We start from the raw sequence: 17,306 nt of genomic DNA, 5'->3' as shown, positions 1-17,306 counted from the left end.
ACTTCAAACTTTTTTTATCGGCAAATTTGTAAGTGGCCAAGATTCCGTGCCGGTGAGTGTATATAATAAAGCAAAAATAACGCGTCCTTCCACTGAGTAGAATACGAAATTGGTTTAAATACGAAATAATGAAAAAAATGTTTTTATCTGATAAATTTTGCTTTCGCAGTAACCTTTACTACGAACTAAAAATAACTTTGTTAATAATTTTTCGATAAATATACAAAACTATAAGAAAGGTAACATAAAGTAGCAACTAGCATGTGTGTGCTCTCTTTATATTGACCTTATGATGATCTTTAAACACCATGTTGTTTAAAGATCATCACATATTGGCGAAAGCCTTCTCCGTCCTCTTCTAAATATTCTATTTAGTTGTAGTTTGTTCTAAAATATGAAATAAAATATAAATAACTAAACAAAATATTCAATCTGTTGACTTATGTAATCAACATCACATCTCAGATTAAGTTTCGCAATGGTGTGCGTAAGCTGGCGGCTGCCGCATATGGTGGACTCGCCCGAATCCATCGACGAATTTCGGTTCCAAGAATTTAACATTTCGACATGAGAAAAAAATTGTCAGTTTAAGTTAAGCTATTAACTAGTTCTTAAGTGCTGATTTACACAGGGTCAGTAACTGACTACAAATTCGAGGCAAATCAGTGCTGACTCGAAAAAAAAACCCTGTGTAAACAGATTTGAAGTCAGTACAGAGGCTTGAAGTCTAAGTAAACAGTTGAAGTCAGTCGACCTGTCTACTGACCCTGTGTAAATCAGCATTTCGTTGAACACATGACTATTACCTACCTATAATCATATTTTATAAATTGATTCTAGTATGATACATTTGTAGGAAATTACTAACATAAGGGATGTGTGGAGGGCGCTAAGGTTGCTTTTCCACCAATAATGGCGCGTTTATATGACACGGAATGTTACAGCTGTCGGCCGCGCGACGGCCGCGCGGTTAGCCACGCCACTGCGAACCCGAACCATTTCCAGTTGATCTTGGTCTTTCTTAAAATTCACACGTGTTCGTTATGAGCTATTTGACTAAGAAGAATAAAATTATGATTGCATATTACTTGTACCGACAAAGCAAAAAGAAAGAACAAAGAGAATACGGGGAAGCCGGCGCGGGGCGTACATCGAGAACATTCGAGTGATTCGAGCGAGACGGCCGCGCAGCTAGTTACTCAAAATTAATTTCAACTTTACGTCCTAGTTAATAAAACATAAATTTGCTATAACTGAACAGCCACCGCGCGCGTCTTCTAACTGCAGCCTAATGTGTAAGGATATGTAGCGAGGAATGTGTTTGTAAAGAACCAATCATATCGCTTCATTTAATTTGAAGATTGAAGCGTTTAGCGTTTGAAGCGGTACTATTGCTTATTTTATTGCATTTTTCTTAAGTTACTAGCTTTAGGAAAAGCTTAAATGCTAAGTTTAGTCATCCGTCTATCGACTTTAGGATACTTTTGTAAACAAAAATTTTCCTTCTCATTGTAGTAAAGAAGTAAAATTTAATAAAACGAATGTTACGAAACGTATCTGTTTGCACAATGTGCAATTATATTTGTAGCAAGTTCAAACATATAACTAGATATAATATTGTAAATATTAAGTTGGAAATTTTCGTTTCTTTAGTTGATTTCCTAGTAAATTTGCTGAGGTTTATTCTATTAGAGGTTGTGTTGCGTGTATTTGTGATTGTAGACTGTAGAGTGTAGAGGATGCTTCTGTAGCCGCTGCACGCTGTCGAGTACTATCAGGTGACCTGTCGGCTGTCCAATGTAAAAACAATTAGCGGTTTCATGCCCTCACATTCTGTTGAGTGCTTTTGATCACCAGTGTTCTTTCATTACTCATTTGTCTCTCCACATGTCGTTGCTGCTAATTGAAACCTAAAATAATGAATCTGATAAACAATGTGATTTTGTTGAATAAAATGTATGACAAAGTCATTTTTTTATTAAAAAACTAACACGTTAGTCCCGGGTTAATACAGACATATTAATAATCCCCATTTAATGAAAGTGTGAAGACTTTTAGTTCAGATTTCCATTATTATTAAGCTTCTTTGATTAAATATAAAATGATCCGCTTCCTAATTTATTGCTAGAATTTTTGAGCTCGGTTAACTAATGTTGTTTACAATAATGCACATGTAATGCCTAAGTCCTTCAGCTTTAAAGTAGCTGTTCAATAGTTTGCAGGTGAACCGAAATATTGCTGTGAAAGCTATCCTGAATAAGCTTTGCCAAGTTGCATTCACTCTGAGTCGTTTGAAATATAATATTATAATCAGTAATAAAGATTCACATATTATTATGTTATTAATTATTGATTTATGTTATTATAACATAGATTTTTCCAAGTCTTTTCTTCTTGATAGTGATTATACATCATTTTCATCATATATATCATTTTCAGTTGGGTGTGCGTAACGTTTAATTATTATCACTGCATTGTCTAATTCTAGTCTGGAAATGTATCGGCACATACAATGAAAACATTTGAAATGAGCTTCGGATTTCGTAGTATCTACTATTTATTAGGTTGTGGAGAATAAAAAAAAGGGTTTGGGGTTATAATATCCCTTAACTTTGTTGTGTGTGTTTATCTACATGAACAAAAAAAATCTTATTGTGATAGTGTGAATGAGACCAGTCATAGTGCTTATCATTGTGCTAAGTATACTGAATTTTTTCTGAGGAAAAAATATAATAGGTCATTTTTTTAGTAACTTGCTTTAGTGAATTGGGTTTTCTGTATTTTAATGATTTGATAGTTTTGTTTCTTATCTTTTTTTATAACATTCGTCTCTAAATAGAAAAAATATAGGTAATTATAAAATAGAACAAAACACAATGAGGGCATAAAAGTCCAGCGGGTAGGCAACGTTAAAAAATCGATAATGTTAAAAATAGATTTGAGTAACTGTATTTCAAACTTTTCACATTCATTTTTTTCTAATACTGAAATAAATTCTTCGATTATATGATATCCTGATATCGCTCCTGAAAATAAAAGTACTCAAATAACTGCTTATAAAGTTTAACATATTCGCAAGTTGCTCTTATTCTTTCAATACTAAGAATATGAAATGTGAAGTAAAAAGCGTTTGCACGATTGATAACGTCGATTATAAACAATATCGTAGGTATTATTTACGATTATAGTTAAAGAAAATAAGTTTGAAGCAGGTACCTAATGCAACATGAATATTAAGTATTCATAGCTTTTAAGCTTTCCTATATCTACGTCTTATATCGAGTGCTGTTATGAATTATATAATATAATGACCTATTCTCAAACATGGATCGATTCAAGGTGACAAGTAAAACCTAGTATTTTACACTCATGTTTTACATATTGTTTCTTATATTCCATTTTTTTCTACTTTTTGTAAACAGAGTTTAGAGTCAAATTTTTTGATTACCGTCGTCATTGAAATGTATCTTTCAGTCTTTATAATTAAAATAATAGAAATTAAAATGTGTTTATGAGGCGTACCTAATAATCACTAAGCTTAAGATTCAATTATTCCTTATCTAGCGCTATGGAGTCATAGTTATGCACAAAATCTGAGTTAAAATATTGATTATTCATGAAATCTATTGGTGGAATATACTGATCTGTTATTCTAAAAGTTTCACGAACGCTCTAGAACGTATTATTGAAGTGGTGGGAATCTTTCTACTTTGAAAGATACTAGAAGCCTCATGACACTTGATCGGAAGTTTGTTATTAGTTGACTGCGAGAGTATTAAAGTTGTTCCAATCCTTAGTCACACATAGGTAGGTGCTAACTGTTGCGGCTTATATTTATACTCAGTTTATATACTGTTTACCGTCTTTATACACTAAACATTAACTTCCTTTTACCAATGCTTATACCTATACTACATTCTTATTGTTTTGCATTGCGAACCATGCAGTTATCATTTGTTTTGAGAAGAGACGACATTTATAATTACCTATGAGTGGAGATTATATAGGGCCCGGAAAATGACTGGAGGCTTCCGTTGCTTTTCTTTAAACAGCAAAGCAGCAAAAGCGCCTTTACTTTATGTAAAAAAATGAATTCAAGGTTTTACCTTCCCGGCTTGTGCCTGTAAAACGGCCGTCGGCAGGTAACTATGCAAGCATTTAGTGTTCATATTATGAACCCTTGAGACTGAACATTTTGTGTTTTATAAAATAAATTATGCCTCGGCGCTCTGAGCTCTTATTCTATTATGTACACAACATGAGAGCAAAGTATTAAAATGAAAGTAGCTATTTTGTGGTATCGGAGAGATATTATCTTATATTTATGAATTTGTTTATACGATTCCCTAATTATCCCCTACTACACATAATATTATTCCGGTAACGTTTCCGGTAAACTTCAGAATTATATTCAGTTTCAGTAAGCAATTTTATTGTTTTAAACAGTTTCCTAGTATCGGTAGAACTTAGCTAGCTCATTAAAACAGCCATCAATAAGTCGTGATTTTGTGTCGTAGTGTTCGTGTCTAACACACATTTGTGGTTCATGCTATTAGGTTCTTAGGGAACTCTACGAACTTAGTGGACTTTACTTCTCGAATAGGGGAATTAATATTAATTATTTGTCACTTCATTTGCGTGTTTCGTAGGTACTATAGACAATGTCGGTACCGTAGAATATTTCAAAGGACTTACAATAATTGTGTTGCTGTGGTCTTATGATGTATGCCCACATTGATGTCGCCATTTATTGAATCATTTATGCAAATGATTTGGATTAACTAATATCTAATTTTCCAGGCAAGTCTTTAAAAGTTAGATCTATTCTACCACTTGTCGTTGACATCCGCACAGTATGACTTATATACATAATATATAAAAACTGCTCTTCCCTTCTACAAACAAATATACCCACAAACAATATCAGTAACTTTATCTCTTGATAATAGGTACTAAAGGCTTCAGCATCAGCTAATCAATTCATTAATTAAACGTCGCCATTTAATAAATAGCCTAAACTCTTAACTACTGAAAAAGCTAGAAGAAGCTTTCCTATTATATTAAGCTTATTGAATGATATGGAGGTTGCTTACTAGTTGAAAGGCCCACTTTATTATAAGATTATAAATTTTTATGATGCATATAAAAAATATTTTTTATAGTTGTTTGTTTGGTGTCTTGAGTCAGAATATTGTTTGATGAAATCCCTACTTCCCTACCATAATATAATGCAAAAGTAACTCTTTCTGTCTGTCTTCTTAAACGCTTTCTTGCTTTAAACCTCTCAAACAATTTTGATGAAATTTGGCACAGATAATCTTTAGACCCTGAGAAAGAACATAGGCTACTTTTTATTGCGAAATAAGCCGGGGCGGACCGCTAGTGAAATATATGTATATAGAACACCGTACTTTCAATCCGTAAGACGAAATTCACTTTGCGAATGAAATTTTATTATGCAAGAATGTCGTAGGGAGTACCCTAGATATTATATTATATGCGTAACAAAGATGGCAGGTTCCTGGGGGCATATTTAATTGAGCATGAGTAATTTGTTTAGCAACGCGTCGTTCCAGTAGTTAGCACGTCAGCTTTATATCTAGGAGGGTTTGATCTCCGATGGGTGGATCGGAAAGGGCTCAGTTTAGTAGGTCAGAGAAAGCTGATCATCTACTTATCCATATAGTCGTACGGTCAGTAAACATGAACAAAAATAACTTTTTTGAGTAGTTTATTCAATTTGTGGAATAGCCACATCAATGTTTCTAGCTTCGAATCTCATGACAAATGTAGAAGGTAATTATCTATAGTAATATGTGTATCTTACTGATTATATCCTATTATCCGGATACAGTGTAGGAGTTTCATTATACTACATATTTATAATATGACTAGCTTTCCGCCCACGGCTTCGCCCGCGTTTTCAGAGAAAACCCCGCATAGTTCCCTTTCCCGTGGGATTTCCGGGATAAAACCTATCCTATCTCTCAAGTTGGATCGAACTGCACATGGTGTGCGAATTTTATTATAATCGGTTTAGTGGTTTAGGAGTCCATTGAGGACAAACATTGTGACACGAGATTTATATATATTAAGATATATTACATTAACAAATAACTAGGAAAGCGGGCTTACATAATATAGGATAGAGTAACAAAACTTTAACAAGACAGTACCTAATTATCATTTTTTTGCCATATACCTATGCATCTGATTTTTTCTGCAAGATTCCTGTTAAAATTTAGAATGGCTTTTCGTCTTCTCTTACATAGCTCATTTCTATAAAAGATGTACCTACATTTTCATTTTGTTTATAATATAAAGCGATTTTTCCCTAATAGCGTTTACCAAGAAAAAATATCATAATTGTCTGCTGGCATGAAATATAAATGTTTTTAATTTTTACACTAACAGATAATTGTGTTTGGACAACTTGCTTTTGGACATTGGATATCTGGTTTGCTCAATTTACTCGCGGCACCGTTCGCGTTTACACGATTTCATTCCCATTTCGTGTAAAAAATAGTATGTTCGTGTAAAAAGAAGTCTGTTGAAATGTAATTTTTTTTTTGTTGGGTGGAAGTAAGTTACTTAAGCTTAGTGCTGATTTACACAGGGTCAGTAACTGACTACAAATTCGAAGCAAATCAGTGCTGACCCGAAAAAAAACCCTGTGTAAACAGATTTGAAGTCAGTAGAGAGGCTTGAAGTCTATGTAAACAGTTAAAGTCGACTGACTTGTCTACTGACCCTGTGTAAATCAGCACTTAAATTCAAGTCTGTAGCCAGCGATCGCCATTTTGATAAAAAGGTTTCACGCTTTATCTTCTGAACTTTCCATCCGACTGACAATTTGTTAATACAAAACTTATAGCAAATTGATTGTCTACAAGAGATAATGCAAGAAACCCTTTTCTTCAAGATGGCGAACGCGAGGCAAGAGTGGAGATCCTAGAAGCTTCTATTAACCCTACATTCTAATAAACTAAAAAATAAAAATAAGGCGTCTTCTTAGATACGCAACCATCATGATAACTTTTCTAAGGACTTATCCGTAATTATTTTTCCTTATTGCATTTTTCTAGATGTAATAATAGCCTAGGTAAGATTACATTATGTCACACTTCTTGAATTCTTCCTTAACCTTGCCTATCTCAGTTGCTCTTTACTTTACGGAATAGGCTACTATTTTAGAAACATTAAATGACACTACTTTTATATACTTACCTAGCAATTAATCGCTGCATCCCGTACTTTTTATTCAGTTCTTTTTACATTTGCGATGATTAAAAAGTACTTCTATAGTTTAAAGACTTATTGAATACTAATTAATATATGTACTTTTAAAATGAATATGTATACTTTAATGGACTGTGTGTTCCGTCGACTAGGTACTGTATAAAAATACAAAAAACCCCATACAAATTCAAAGACATGTATCCAACTTCATTTCAAAAGAAATTTTAAATGCACAAAAACTCTATCTGCCTGTTTTTTTACATTACCACAGGGCACCTAATAGAAAAAAATAGCTACACAATAGTGGAATTAAAGTAGACACATTTCATTAAAAATAATTTTGTTCCTAATTCCACATTCAATTTTTTAATAAATGTTCCATTTATACTTTCCACCGCAATACATTTTAAACGGAAGAAATAAGGCAAGGACTTATTCATTATATTACACATACATTCAGGTACATCATTATTTCGAATGTTTATATTAAACGATAAGAGCTACCTACTCAAAGAAAAGAGAGCTTCCGCCCTCTTTCCGGTGAAAAATACCAAATAAGTATATTTATATTATTAAATAATCAATAATGGACTTAATTTATAAATACGAAGCAAATCCGTTACCATGACAACCGCCGGCCGCCCACATACGAGGGTGAAAATACAATAAAATCACACGACCTTTTCAATAACCAGGAGGTCCCTTGGTACATAAATACATGGAATCATACTGAGTAGATATATTATATTTCATGGGAAAGGAAATATAGCTTTTTTCAGATGAAGATTCTAATTAAATATTTTGATTAACGTTGAAATTTCAAAAGAAATCCATTTTAAATTGAAATATATAAAGCAAATTCATCTTGAATAAGCCTAGAAGTTTGTTTAAATAATATTCTTTCCATTTTTTTTCGTATTTAAAAATAATTAATAAAAATATGGCGGCACGTCTAGAAGTTTCGCTATTTCAATGATGGCGGCGCGGCGTAATATTTCCCGGTAATCCGCGGTAGTGCACGCCCATAACCGTCGCATCCATAGCGCAGGACCTGTGGGTGGCGAGGCGGAGGCTTCAGTTCTGATGTATCTGTCAAATGCATCGGTCAACTCGCATCTAGCTGCAACAAGTGCCGCGTAGTATGCGATTGCTCCTCGGAGCGGTGCCGCTTACGGTCGGGAAATTGTTTGAGCTAGTGAACTATAAAGCACATTTTAAATTATACGTCGATTTTACTTATTGAAATTTTTTGTTGTTTTATTTTATTTTAAAATTAAAATTTTCCTCTCGGAGTAGACTTTTATTCTTAATTGGGCGGCGTATTTTTTAAGCTTGACGCATTTTAATTATTTCATTTAAATTGGGCCTTTATTTTATTATTTAAAATTTTCTTTTATATTATTTATAATTTTATTAATAGCTTATTTTGAAACTTTTCATTAATCGTTACAATTTAATTTCTTTCTTTATTTATTTGTTCGATTGTTAGACGTTCATTCATGACTTCACGTAAGTAATGTTTAATCATTGTTTATTGAACAGGATCATAAATCGTGTTTTTTTCCGAACAATTAATAATGTTTGTTGTTTACAAGATATCTGCACAAGAAATTTACTTAACTAGAAAGCTCAATAAACGTTTAAAAAATATAGACTTGGAAAGGTGACAAGCACGCTATATGTAAGCGTTAGTAAACAAATGCCTTTATGCTGCGAGCGGAAAAATAATGATGATTTATGTGAGCCCCGGCGATCGTTGGATATATTATTATAAAAGTTTAATACTGATTTATTTTTAATTGTGCTCAATATCGGTCGTAGGAGAAGCAATTAGGCGCTTTTTACTCAAAGCGGCGTATTAATAAAAATATTTGATATTTTAACATATTTTATAAAAAAAAAAATGGTCAGTAAATACTTATATTTACTTCCTTATCAATCTGTAGTATTCGTCTCGTTAAAAAAAACATAATTTGATCGCTATCGATCTCTTTAGCATCGTTTTACCGTTATATACTTCTTTAGATAATCGGACTAGACATAAATACCCTTGGGCCTTATAATATAGAATAAAAATAAAAGAAAAATCATAATTATATTCCATGGAATTAGTTATCTTTTTTACGCAAGGAAATTTATTTTTTACACTACTTCCGGAATAACGCAAAACAAAAGAACTTAACGATTTTCTACAGTAATTGACAACCAACATAAATTAATAATATTAAATCTTTTATATTTTAAATATCTTTTGAATTGTAAATATCTAAAACCAAGCAGATGTAATAACTTTATTTTCTTAACATTTAAATTGAAATAAGCATCACAGATTTAAATGTTAAAAAGCTAAAATGATATTTATAGTTCTGAAAGCAATGCAATAATACGCAGTGATTTGTCCCTCATAACGCCGACGTGTATGTTAGCTCCAGTTCGGAAGAGCGGTTGGATTATTCATCCGGTTCGATTGTCACACCGCGCCGCGGCCGGTGTCGAGCCGTAATAGTCTGAATATGTAGATCCTGCCTTATTTAATTGTTTACGTGGGTTCGCAATACGGGGACATTGTCAGGTTGTTTTCCTACGTGTTGACTGTAGGACGTAGGTGTGTAAGTTCCCTTTTTAAATATAGACTAAGTTGAAGGTTCGTTCCGGTTTTATTAAAAATGTTACAATAGTTATAGGTATATAAAATTCTCGTGTGGCGGTTTAGGTATAATAAATGTCTCGTTTTTGTAAACTCCTACGAAATGGCTCGACCGCTCGTCATTAAATCTATTCTTCGTAGGTACCCTTAAGTGGTAAGAATAAATCTTATTGGATTTGAACGTTTTTTAATTATGAAACTTATGATTGTACCAATTTGCACAAAGTATAGGTAATTTAGGTCCTTATAATTTGCTTACAGACGAATAATTGAGTATTAAAGTCTTGTTTCTAAATAATCTACAGTACAAGTTGCGAATAAACAGAAGCATCTCAACTGACTAATTAATGGAAAATTTTGCGAGTAAATGGAAATGACAAAAATTGGGCACAAAGAAAACGAAACCCACACATTATTGAAAGATTTCACCGACCTTTATTAAGCCATCCGGTTATTTATTCATGAATATCATTTTTACTGTTTTTACTGCCATAAAACCATGTCGCGTTAGCTAAAACTCAAAAGCTTTTAGTTACAACGACGTTGGAAGATATTTATAACGTTTTTCCATATCACTAACTAGTAGAATAATTAGATAATGAATAAGGGAGAAATTAAAAAATTACATATTCTTATACTTAAATTGTTTATGAGTGCGCGTTTCTTTTATATACATGTATTTTTTAGATTGGCTTGTCTGAAGGTGATGAAATCCTTTTGCTTACAGACGAATCCGAAGCAATAAAAAAAACATCGCTTACTCAATTAATTAATATTGTACATGTGAAAGTATTTGGTTTCTTAGATATTGCGTCATAAGGTTTAGTCATAAGGTTAAAACTGATTGAAAGAAATTAGTAACAAAAGCATAACAAATCGCATTTTAACAAACGGGTCAATTCTTGGTTGGGCTCTGTACATTTTGTAACCATGCCACAGCTAATACGCATCTTTTTCAATATCTGTTATCTCATAAATCTGTCGGTTCAACCAAGTTATATTAATAATCATATACGCGCCTCCGGCTTATACAGGTCTCTTTGCATTATAGATTACATATTATCCAAGATATGTTGGATTCAGTGGTAGTGACCCGTTAATACGCTTATTTGCATGCTTTAGTCTAATGTGCGTTAAATATTCCTTATGTGTTCTAGAATTTAGGTGAAGTCTTACCTATGTTATCATTCGTCAATAATAAATCTTTTATTGATGGAATGTACATGTTTTTATTTTATTTTAACCAAAATAAAATGTTGGCAACCTTATGCACTTCATCTGTATTTATTGTTAATAAAGTTGTTGTGTTAAACACAACAAGTGTTTACTTATTATTTTAAGTATTTATTACAAAAAATTAAGCATTACAAAAAATCCCCTGTCAAAACAGCGGCCCGGAACGTTGCCGCCGTGGCCTATTATTTCATTCATACCTACCATAGTCTAAGATCCGGCTGCAGGATTAGTGCGCTCATCGGTTTTTTGCTGAAAACCGAATTTTTATGTATATTTATAATTAGGAGAATATATATCGACTAGGTTGCCAGTCAAAATTTGGCCGCAAGCATGTTTAATTAAAATTTTTCTAATCGATTTTTGGGAAAAAAATTCGTTCACTTGTTTTTTTGAATAAAATGTAGTCTACATCACGGCAAATGATATAAAGATTCAAAAAAATCACGGTTGCCGCTTTTCACCTGGCCGCAACATCTTGGCAGCCTGGTGCAGACAGGTATGATTTCGATTCATTTTTACGTTCATAACGTACATTTATGAATCATATATCAAATTAAAGCTATTTTTTTTCTATTTATTATCATATATGGTTGCCTAATTAAATCCGGCCGCAAATAAGGGTTGCCGGCTGTTAAAAATTATATATATTTACGCCTATTAGTACACCGACGCATTCTTTTTATGTATATTTATAATTAGGAGAATATATATCGACTAAGTTGCCAGTCAAAATTTGGCCGCAAGCATGTTTAATTAAAATTTTTCTAATCGATTTTTGGGAAAAAAATTCGTTCACTTGTTTTTTGAATAAAATGTAGTCTACATCACGGCAAATGATATAAAGATTCTAAAAAATCACGGTTGCCGCTTTTCACCTGGCCGCAACATCTTGGCAGCCTGGTGCAAACAGGTATAATTTCGATTCATTTTTACGTTCATAACGTACATTTATGAATCATATATCAAATTAAAGCTAATTTTTTTCTATTTATTATCATATATGGTTGCCTAATTAAATCCGGCCGCAAATAAGGGTTGCCGGCTGTTAAAGATGTTGAATATTTAAGGTTGAGTGAAAGAAAATATATCGTCCTTTTTAGTTTTTATTTAATATAATTAACAGCCGATCCTCTCTTTTTCTCGTTGTTTCGCTGCCGCACGCGAATGCGTCGGTATACTAATAGGCGTAAATATATATAATTTTTAACAGCCGGCAACCCTTATTTGCGGCCGGATTTAATTAGGCAACCATATATGATAATAAATAGAAAAAAATTAGCTTTAATTTGATATATGATTCATAAATGTACGTTATGAACGTAAAAATGAATCGAAATCATACCTGTCTGCACCAGGCTGCCAAGATGTTGCGGCCAGGTGAAAAGCGGCAACCGTGATTTTTTTGAATCTTTATATCATTTGCCGTGATGTAGACTACATTTTATTCAAAAAAACAAGTGAACGAATTTTTTTCCCAAAAATCGATTAGAAAAATTTTAATTAAACATGCTTGCGGCCAAATTTTGACTGGCAACCTAGTCGATATATATTCTCCTAATTATAAATATACATAAAAATTCGGTTTTCAGCAAAAAACCGATGAACGCACTAATCCTGCAGCCGGATCTCGTACTACCAGTTCCATAACTGATTTTTTCTTCTGGTCTGTGACAGGGTAGTTCTAGTGATAGACTAGGGGAAGGGAAATAGCTTTTAGTTTCCAATACCGATAAAATAAATTTATTGCGAAAATAAAAGTTTATATGTTTTTGTATATTTTTTCTTTATTAACATATAAACTATCTTTCAGGTACTGTTATTCAATAAAAGCCTGTGCTTATCCAGGGCTGGCTGTGATAAGTCACCACTGTGAAATAATAAGTAGCAGTTTTTTGAATATTCGAAAAAGCGGGGAGAAGGCGCCACGTGTGGGCCTGCGTACAACCGGGGGCGGGCGCTCTGCGCCGCCCCACAACTTCATACGTAAGCATTACAGAAAATATTTTCCTAATTAGATGTTACCGTTTGTCAAGTGTCAGTGGACGTTTTAGCAACCGTGTTGTGATTGTGATGCGATGTTCTTATGCTCATGTGTGACGTGTATTTTTAATAAGGCCGTGCATATGCCAATGTGTTCTTCTTTTCAGACAAAGTTTATCTAAAATATGTTCAATAGCTTCGCGTTGTATTATATCTGTGAAAGGTACTTTATCTATTAGGCTTGCTAGGTTTATTTCGAATACTTTATTCGCAGTTATTATAATAGTTCAGTAAAAAATAGTAGTGAGCATTGATAAAAAATTTCTTGATCTCATTGGGAAAAAGGATTGGATTGTCATATATTTAGATTGTAGTCAAATATGAGCTAGTAAATTTATTTTTACTTTACAATTGAAATATGTTGCAGCAAATAATAAAATAATACATTATATATGCGAAAATTTTGCGTAATATGATTGTGCATAGGTACCTATTTCATATATTTAAATAGGTACTTAATGCACTGTTTAGATTTTTTTATGAATCTTGAAAGACGCTTCTATATTAATTGAAGGGCTTGTGAAAATATCCCTGGCAACGCCCATAATGAAATGGAAACAAATAAAATATTTACTTTACTATGCAAATGCGAATGTATTAATTGACTTGTTGCAATGCATGCTTTTATTTTACCTTTTTTAATATTTTATTATTATTTGTATTCAATACTTTGTTACTTGTGCTACCATAACCCACTTATATTTTTCTTTTATTTCATTTTATATTTAAGTTGTTGCGTTCCTATTTGTTACGTTTAAGTTAAACAAAAAAATAGGTTGGAATCGATGACTACATACATCACTTACTTGTGGCCAAAGTTTTAAAAATACTTTAATTTTAATTTAAACAAACATTTGTATAAATTTATTAAAATAGTGTTTTGATTATGCAATACAAGCGAATTTTGTTGTGTTTCAAAATATGTACGCTCGTTACTAAAGCAATTAGTATCTAGTTGTGCAAATTTTGTGTCAATTCATGAAAATAGTTGTTATTCATTTGAAAATATTATGGTTCATTAATTTCAACAAATAATGATACAATTAATTAGACAATTTTGCGTTGCGATGAAAGCAGATAGCAAATTTTTTTTATTGCTGTGTCGGGTGTAAATCTGTGATGGGTGAGGGAAATAATACTCATGACTAATCAATAACAGCATTAGACTATACACAATTCTAAAATATGACTTAATTTTAAGCATACTTGGTCTTGAATATTTTTTTATGTAAAATCATAGTATGGTAGATTATAACAATAGTAATTTGGGAAATCGTTTTGGTTCAGATACCCGGATGATATATTGACGAAGGCTCAAAGTAAGCATGATGTAGGGTTGGATCCACACATCATAGCTCCTGATCCATATGATACGACAGATCAGTATTTCGATGTTTTTGGCCCGGCTAACGAGGACCTGCTGACACCGTAAGGATAAACTTATTATGTATGAATATTTTAGTAACGGGTATTCTCTATTCCAATGCGAATTTAAGTTAAACTTGATTATAAGGGTATTTGGTGTCACTATAGCAAAATTGTATTATTACAGATTATACTTTCTAGTCACAATTTCATTTTCATGTAAAATAATTAAATTATACCATCCAGTACGTAATCTAGTATATTTTATATAGTATTTTATATATACTAGCTGCTCCGCGCGGTTTCACCCCCGTGGCTCCACCCCTGTTGGTCGTAGCGTGATGATATATAGCCTATAACCTTCCTCGATAAATGGGCTATGTAACACCGAAAGAATTTTTCAAATCGAACCAGTAGTTCCCGAGATTAGCGCGTTCAAACAAACAAACAAACTCTTCAGCTTTATAATATTAGTATAGATAATAAGAATTGCTCAGCTCACTTACCCTTACACTTATCAATGCCCAAAATGATTTTTATACATATAAGGTAATAGATACAGTCCGCGAATTCGTTAGCGTGCATATTGGATAATATCATTTAGCCTATATGTTATTCCAGGTCATGCTCTATGCATACCAAATTTCACTTAAACCAACGCGGTCGCTTTGGCGTGAAACACATTCCCATTAATCCACACAAACTTTCGGGAAGCATTAATAGTATAAACGTTTTGTCTGGGAACCTAATATTTTTTTCATTTTTAGGACTGAGCAACTTAACACGATGAGCACGGGTGACGATGATGTATCGTCTGGCATAAATGGAAGATTGAGGCCGAGGAAATCTTACATTTCTAGTCTCCAAAAAATAAAGTCTTCTCGGAGATTAGATCCTAAAACTTCTCAAGAAAAATCCAAACGTGTCACTACCCCATCCAAAGCTTTGCTAAATAAACCAGATGATCTCTCCAAAAAGTCTGACTGTACCTCTGTTATAGATTTTCTTTGTCCTTACTGTGATAAAAGTTTTGTTACAAAACAAGCAGCCTCCAAACACGCTAGGCGCATTCATTTTTCAACTTCTAAACAAGATACGTTTATTAATTGTCTGTACTGTAATCATACAGAAGCTGAACCTAATGAAATTGTTCGGCATATGATTGACAGTCACCCAAATCAATACTTCGCATGTCTCGATTGCCACACTCGATTTCCATCCACCACAGAATTAGCAGAACATAAGATAAATGTTTGCGAAAGACAGAAATTACCTTACAGGAGTAAATTGCGAAAAAAATCTACTAGACCTAATAAAAAATCTCATAATATCGAGAGACAAGTGGTTATCCGAGAGGAAGATAGGCATGGATACAATGGAATAGTAATTTCTTGTGAACTAAAACCTACTCATGTGCATGATGCAGCTGATATTGAAGATAATATAACAACGAATTTAATTTTGCCATCTAGTAAAAATTTAACTAACAAAGTAATCGACAAAAGCGCAGTAATTGTATTGGATGATCTGCAGTGGAACAAGCGTATCTCACATAACTTTTCATTTCACAATACCGATGCCGACCAAATACTATCAAGACTAGGTGTGGTTCATAGATCTCCAAGAACCGGTGAATCTACGCGAAAGGATTGGATTAAAGCAATAGATGATGCGTCGCAGAAGTTTGAAAGATGTTTCGATACCAGCTTCTACTCTAAAGTAGCAAGCAATGTTCAAGAAAACTTATCAAAATTTCTAGATGGGTCTTTCAATTTCAACCCAGACCCTAACCACACTATAAAAACTAGAAAAGCTAAAAATAGTGTCCCTATTAATACCGTAGAGGGATTTCCCATTCTTTTATCATGTGAACAATACTCGAGAAACTTATTTGATGGATACATGCCACGAGCTATCGCCCCAAAGCACAAATGGAAATGGGATAATTTAGAAAATGAGAAAAATCCATTTAGCGTAGATATTATTAAACGAGATTCACATATTAATAATTGTATTGTGACCTTGGTTTCGAGTCTAGACATATGGACACAACTATGTATGCGACGAAAATTTGAAGAAAAGTTTAAAATTACACCAGTCGAAAAGAAAACTGAGAAACGAAATATAATTGGCAAAGAATTAAAAGAAATACTTGAGAGTAGACAATTGCCCATATCTACGTCGCATTCTTCTCGAAATTTTTCTTCTGAAGCTCCTGCTCCTGTTCGTGATGGATTAGATTTTCCAGCGTCATTGGGGTTAGCACCTACCGTGCCAAAATATAAAATCCAACCAGCGGTATTAAGCGGAGAGTGGGTGCGACCCCGATGCTACGTCTGTTGTGCTTGTGGAGCACAGACACTAGATCCGAGAGCACTTTCAACGCATATTTCCACGCAACACCCCATTGCTCAAGTACAACATTATGAAATAGCTGGTGAATTAATAAATGCAGATATTCTCAAACATTTATATGTTCCTCCAAGTCCAGTTCATAACAGGACTAGGCCATTGCGCGGATTTCGAGAGTGTACAAAATGTAATAAATCTATTACACTGGAAGACTTACACCAGCACATGCTGGATTGTGCTGGGGATATGCCTGCGGTACGAAGAAAGTGTCGATATCGACAGTTTGGTGTTCGTAAACGCCGATCGCGAATCGCAGATAATAGAATACGTAAAAAAATAAGAAAAGAAATTCAAAGACAGAATGGAAGACCTAGACCAAAGATTAGAACCGAAGTCGGAGATGGTAAGCTACAAATTATAATTTTTA

General features: G+C 33.2%; 1 protein-coding gene across 2 annotated transcripts in view; it reads left to right on the top strand.

Annotated features, from left to right (window-relative positions):
• Window positions 1-17,306, top strand: part of LOC123705615 — a 36,175-nt gene that overhangs the window by 7,671 nt on the left and 11,198 nt on the right. Inside the window, exons 2-4 of one of the 2 annotated variants that reach the window (XM_045654495.1) lie at window positions 12,933-13,105; window positions 14,450-14,590; window positions 15,295-17,282. In XM_045654495.1, coding sequence (XP_045510451.1) covers window positions 15,314-17,282 — 1,969 coding nt within the window. In that variant the 5' untranslated portion in view covers window positions 12,933-13,105; window positions 14,450-14,590; window positions 15,295-15,313. The other variant, XM_045654496.1, reaches the window with a different exon arrangement.

The sequence above is a fragment of the Colias croceus genome, chromosome Z, assembly GCF_905220415.1.
Source record: "Colias croceus chromosome Z, ilColCroc2.1".
NCBI lineage: Eukaryota > Metazoa > Arthropoda > Insecta > Lepidoptera > Pieridae > Colias > Colias croceus.
This window is presented reverse-complemented; position numbering and strand designations above follow the sequence as displayed.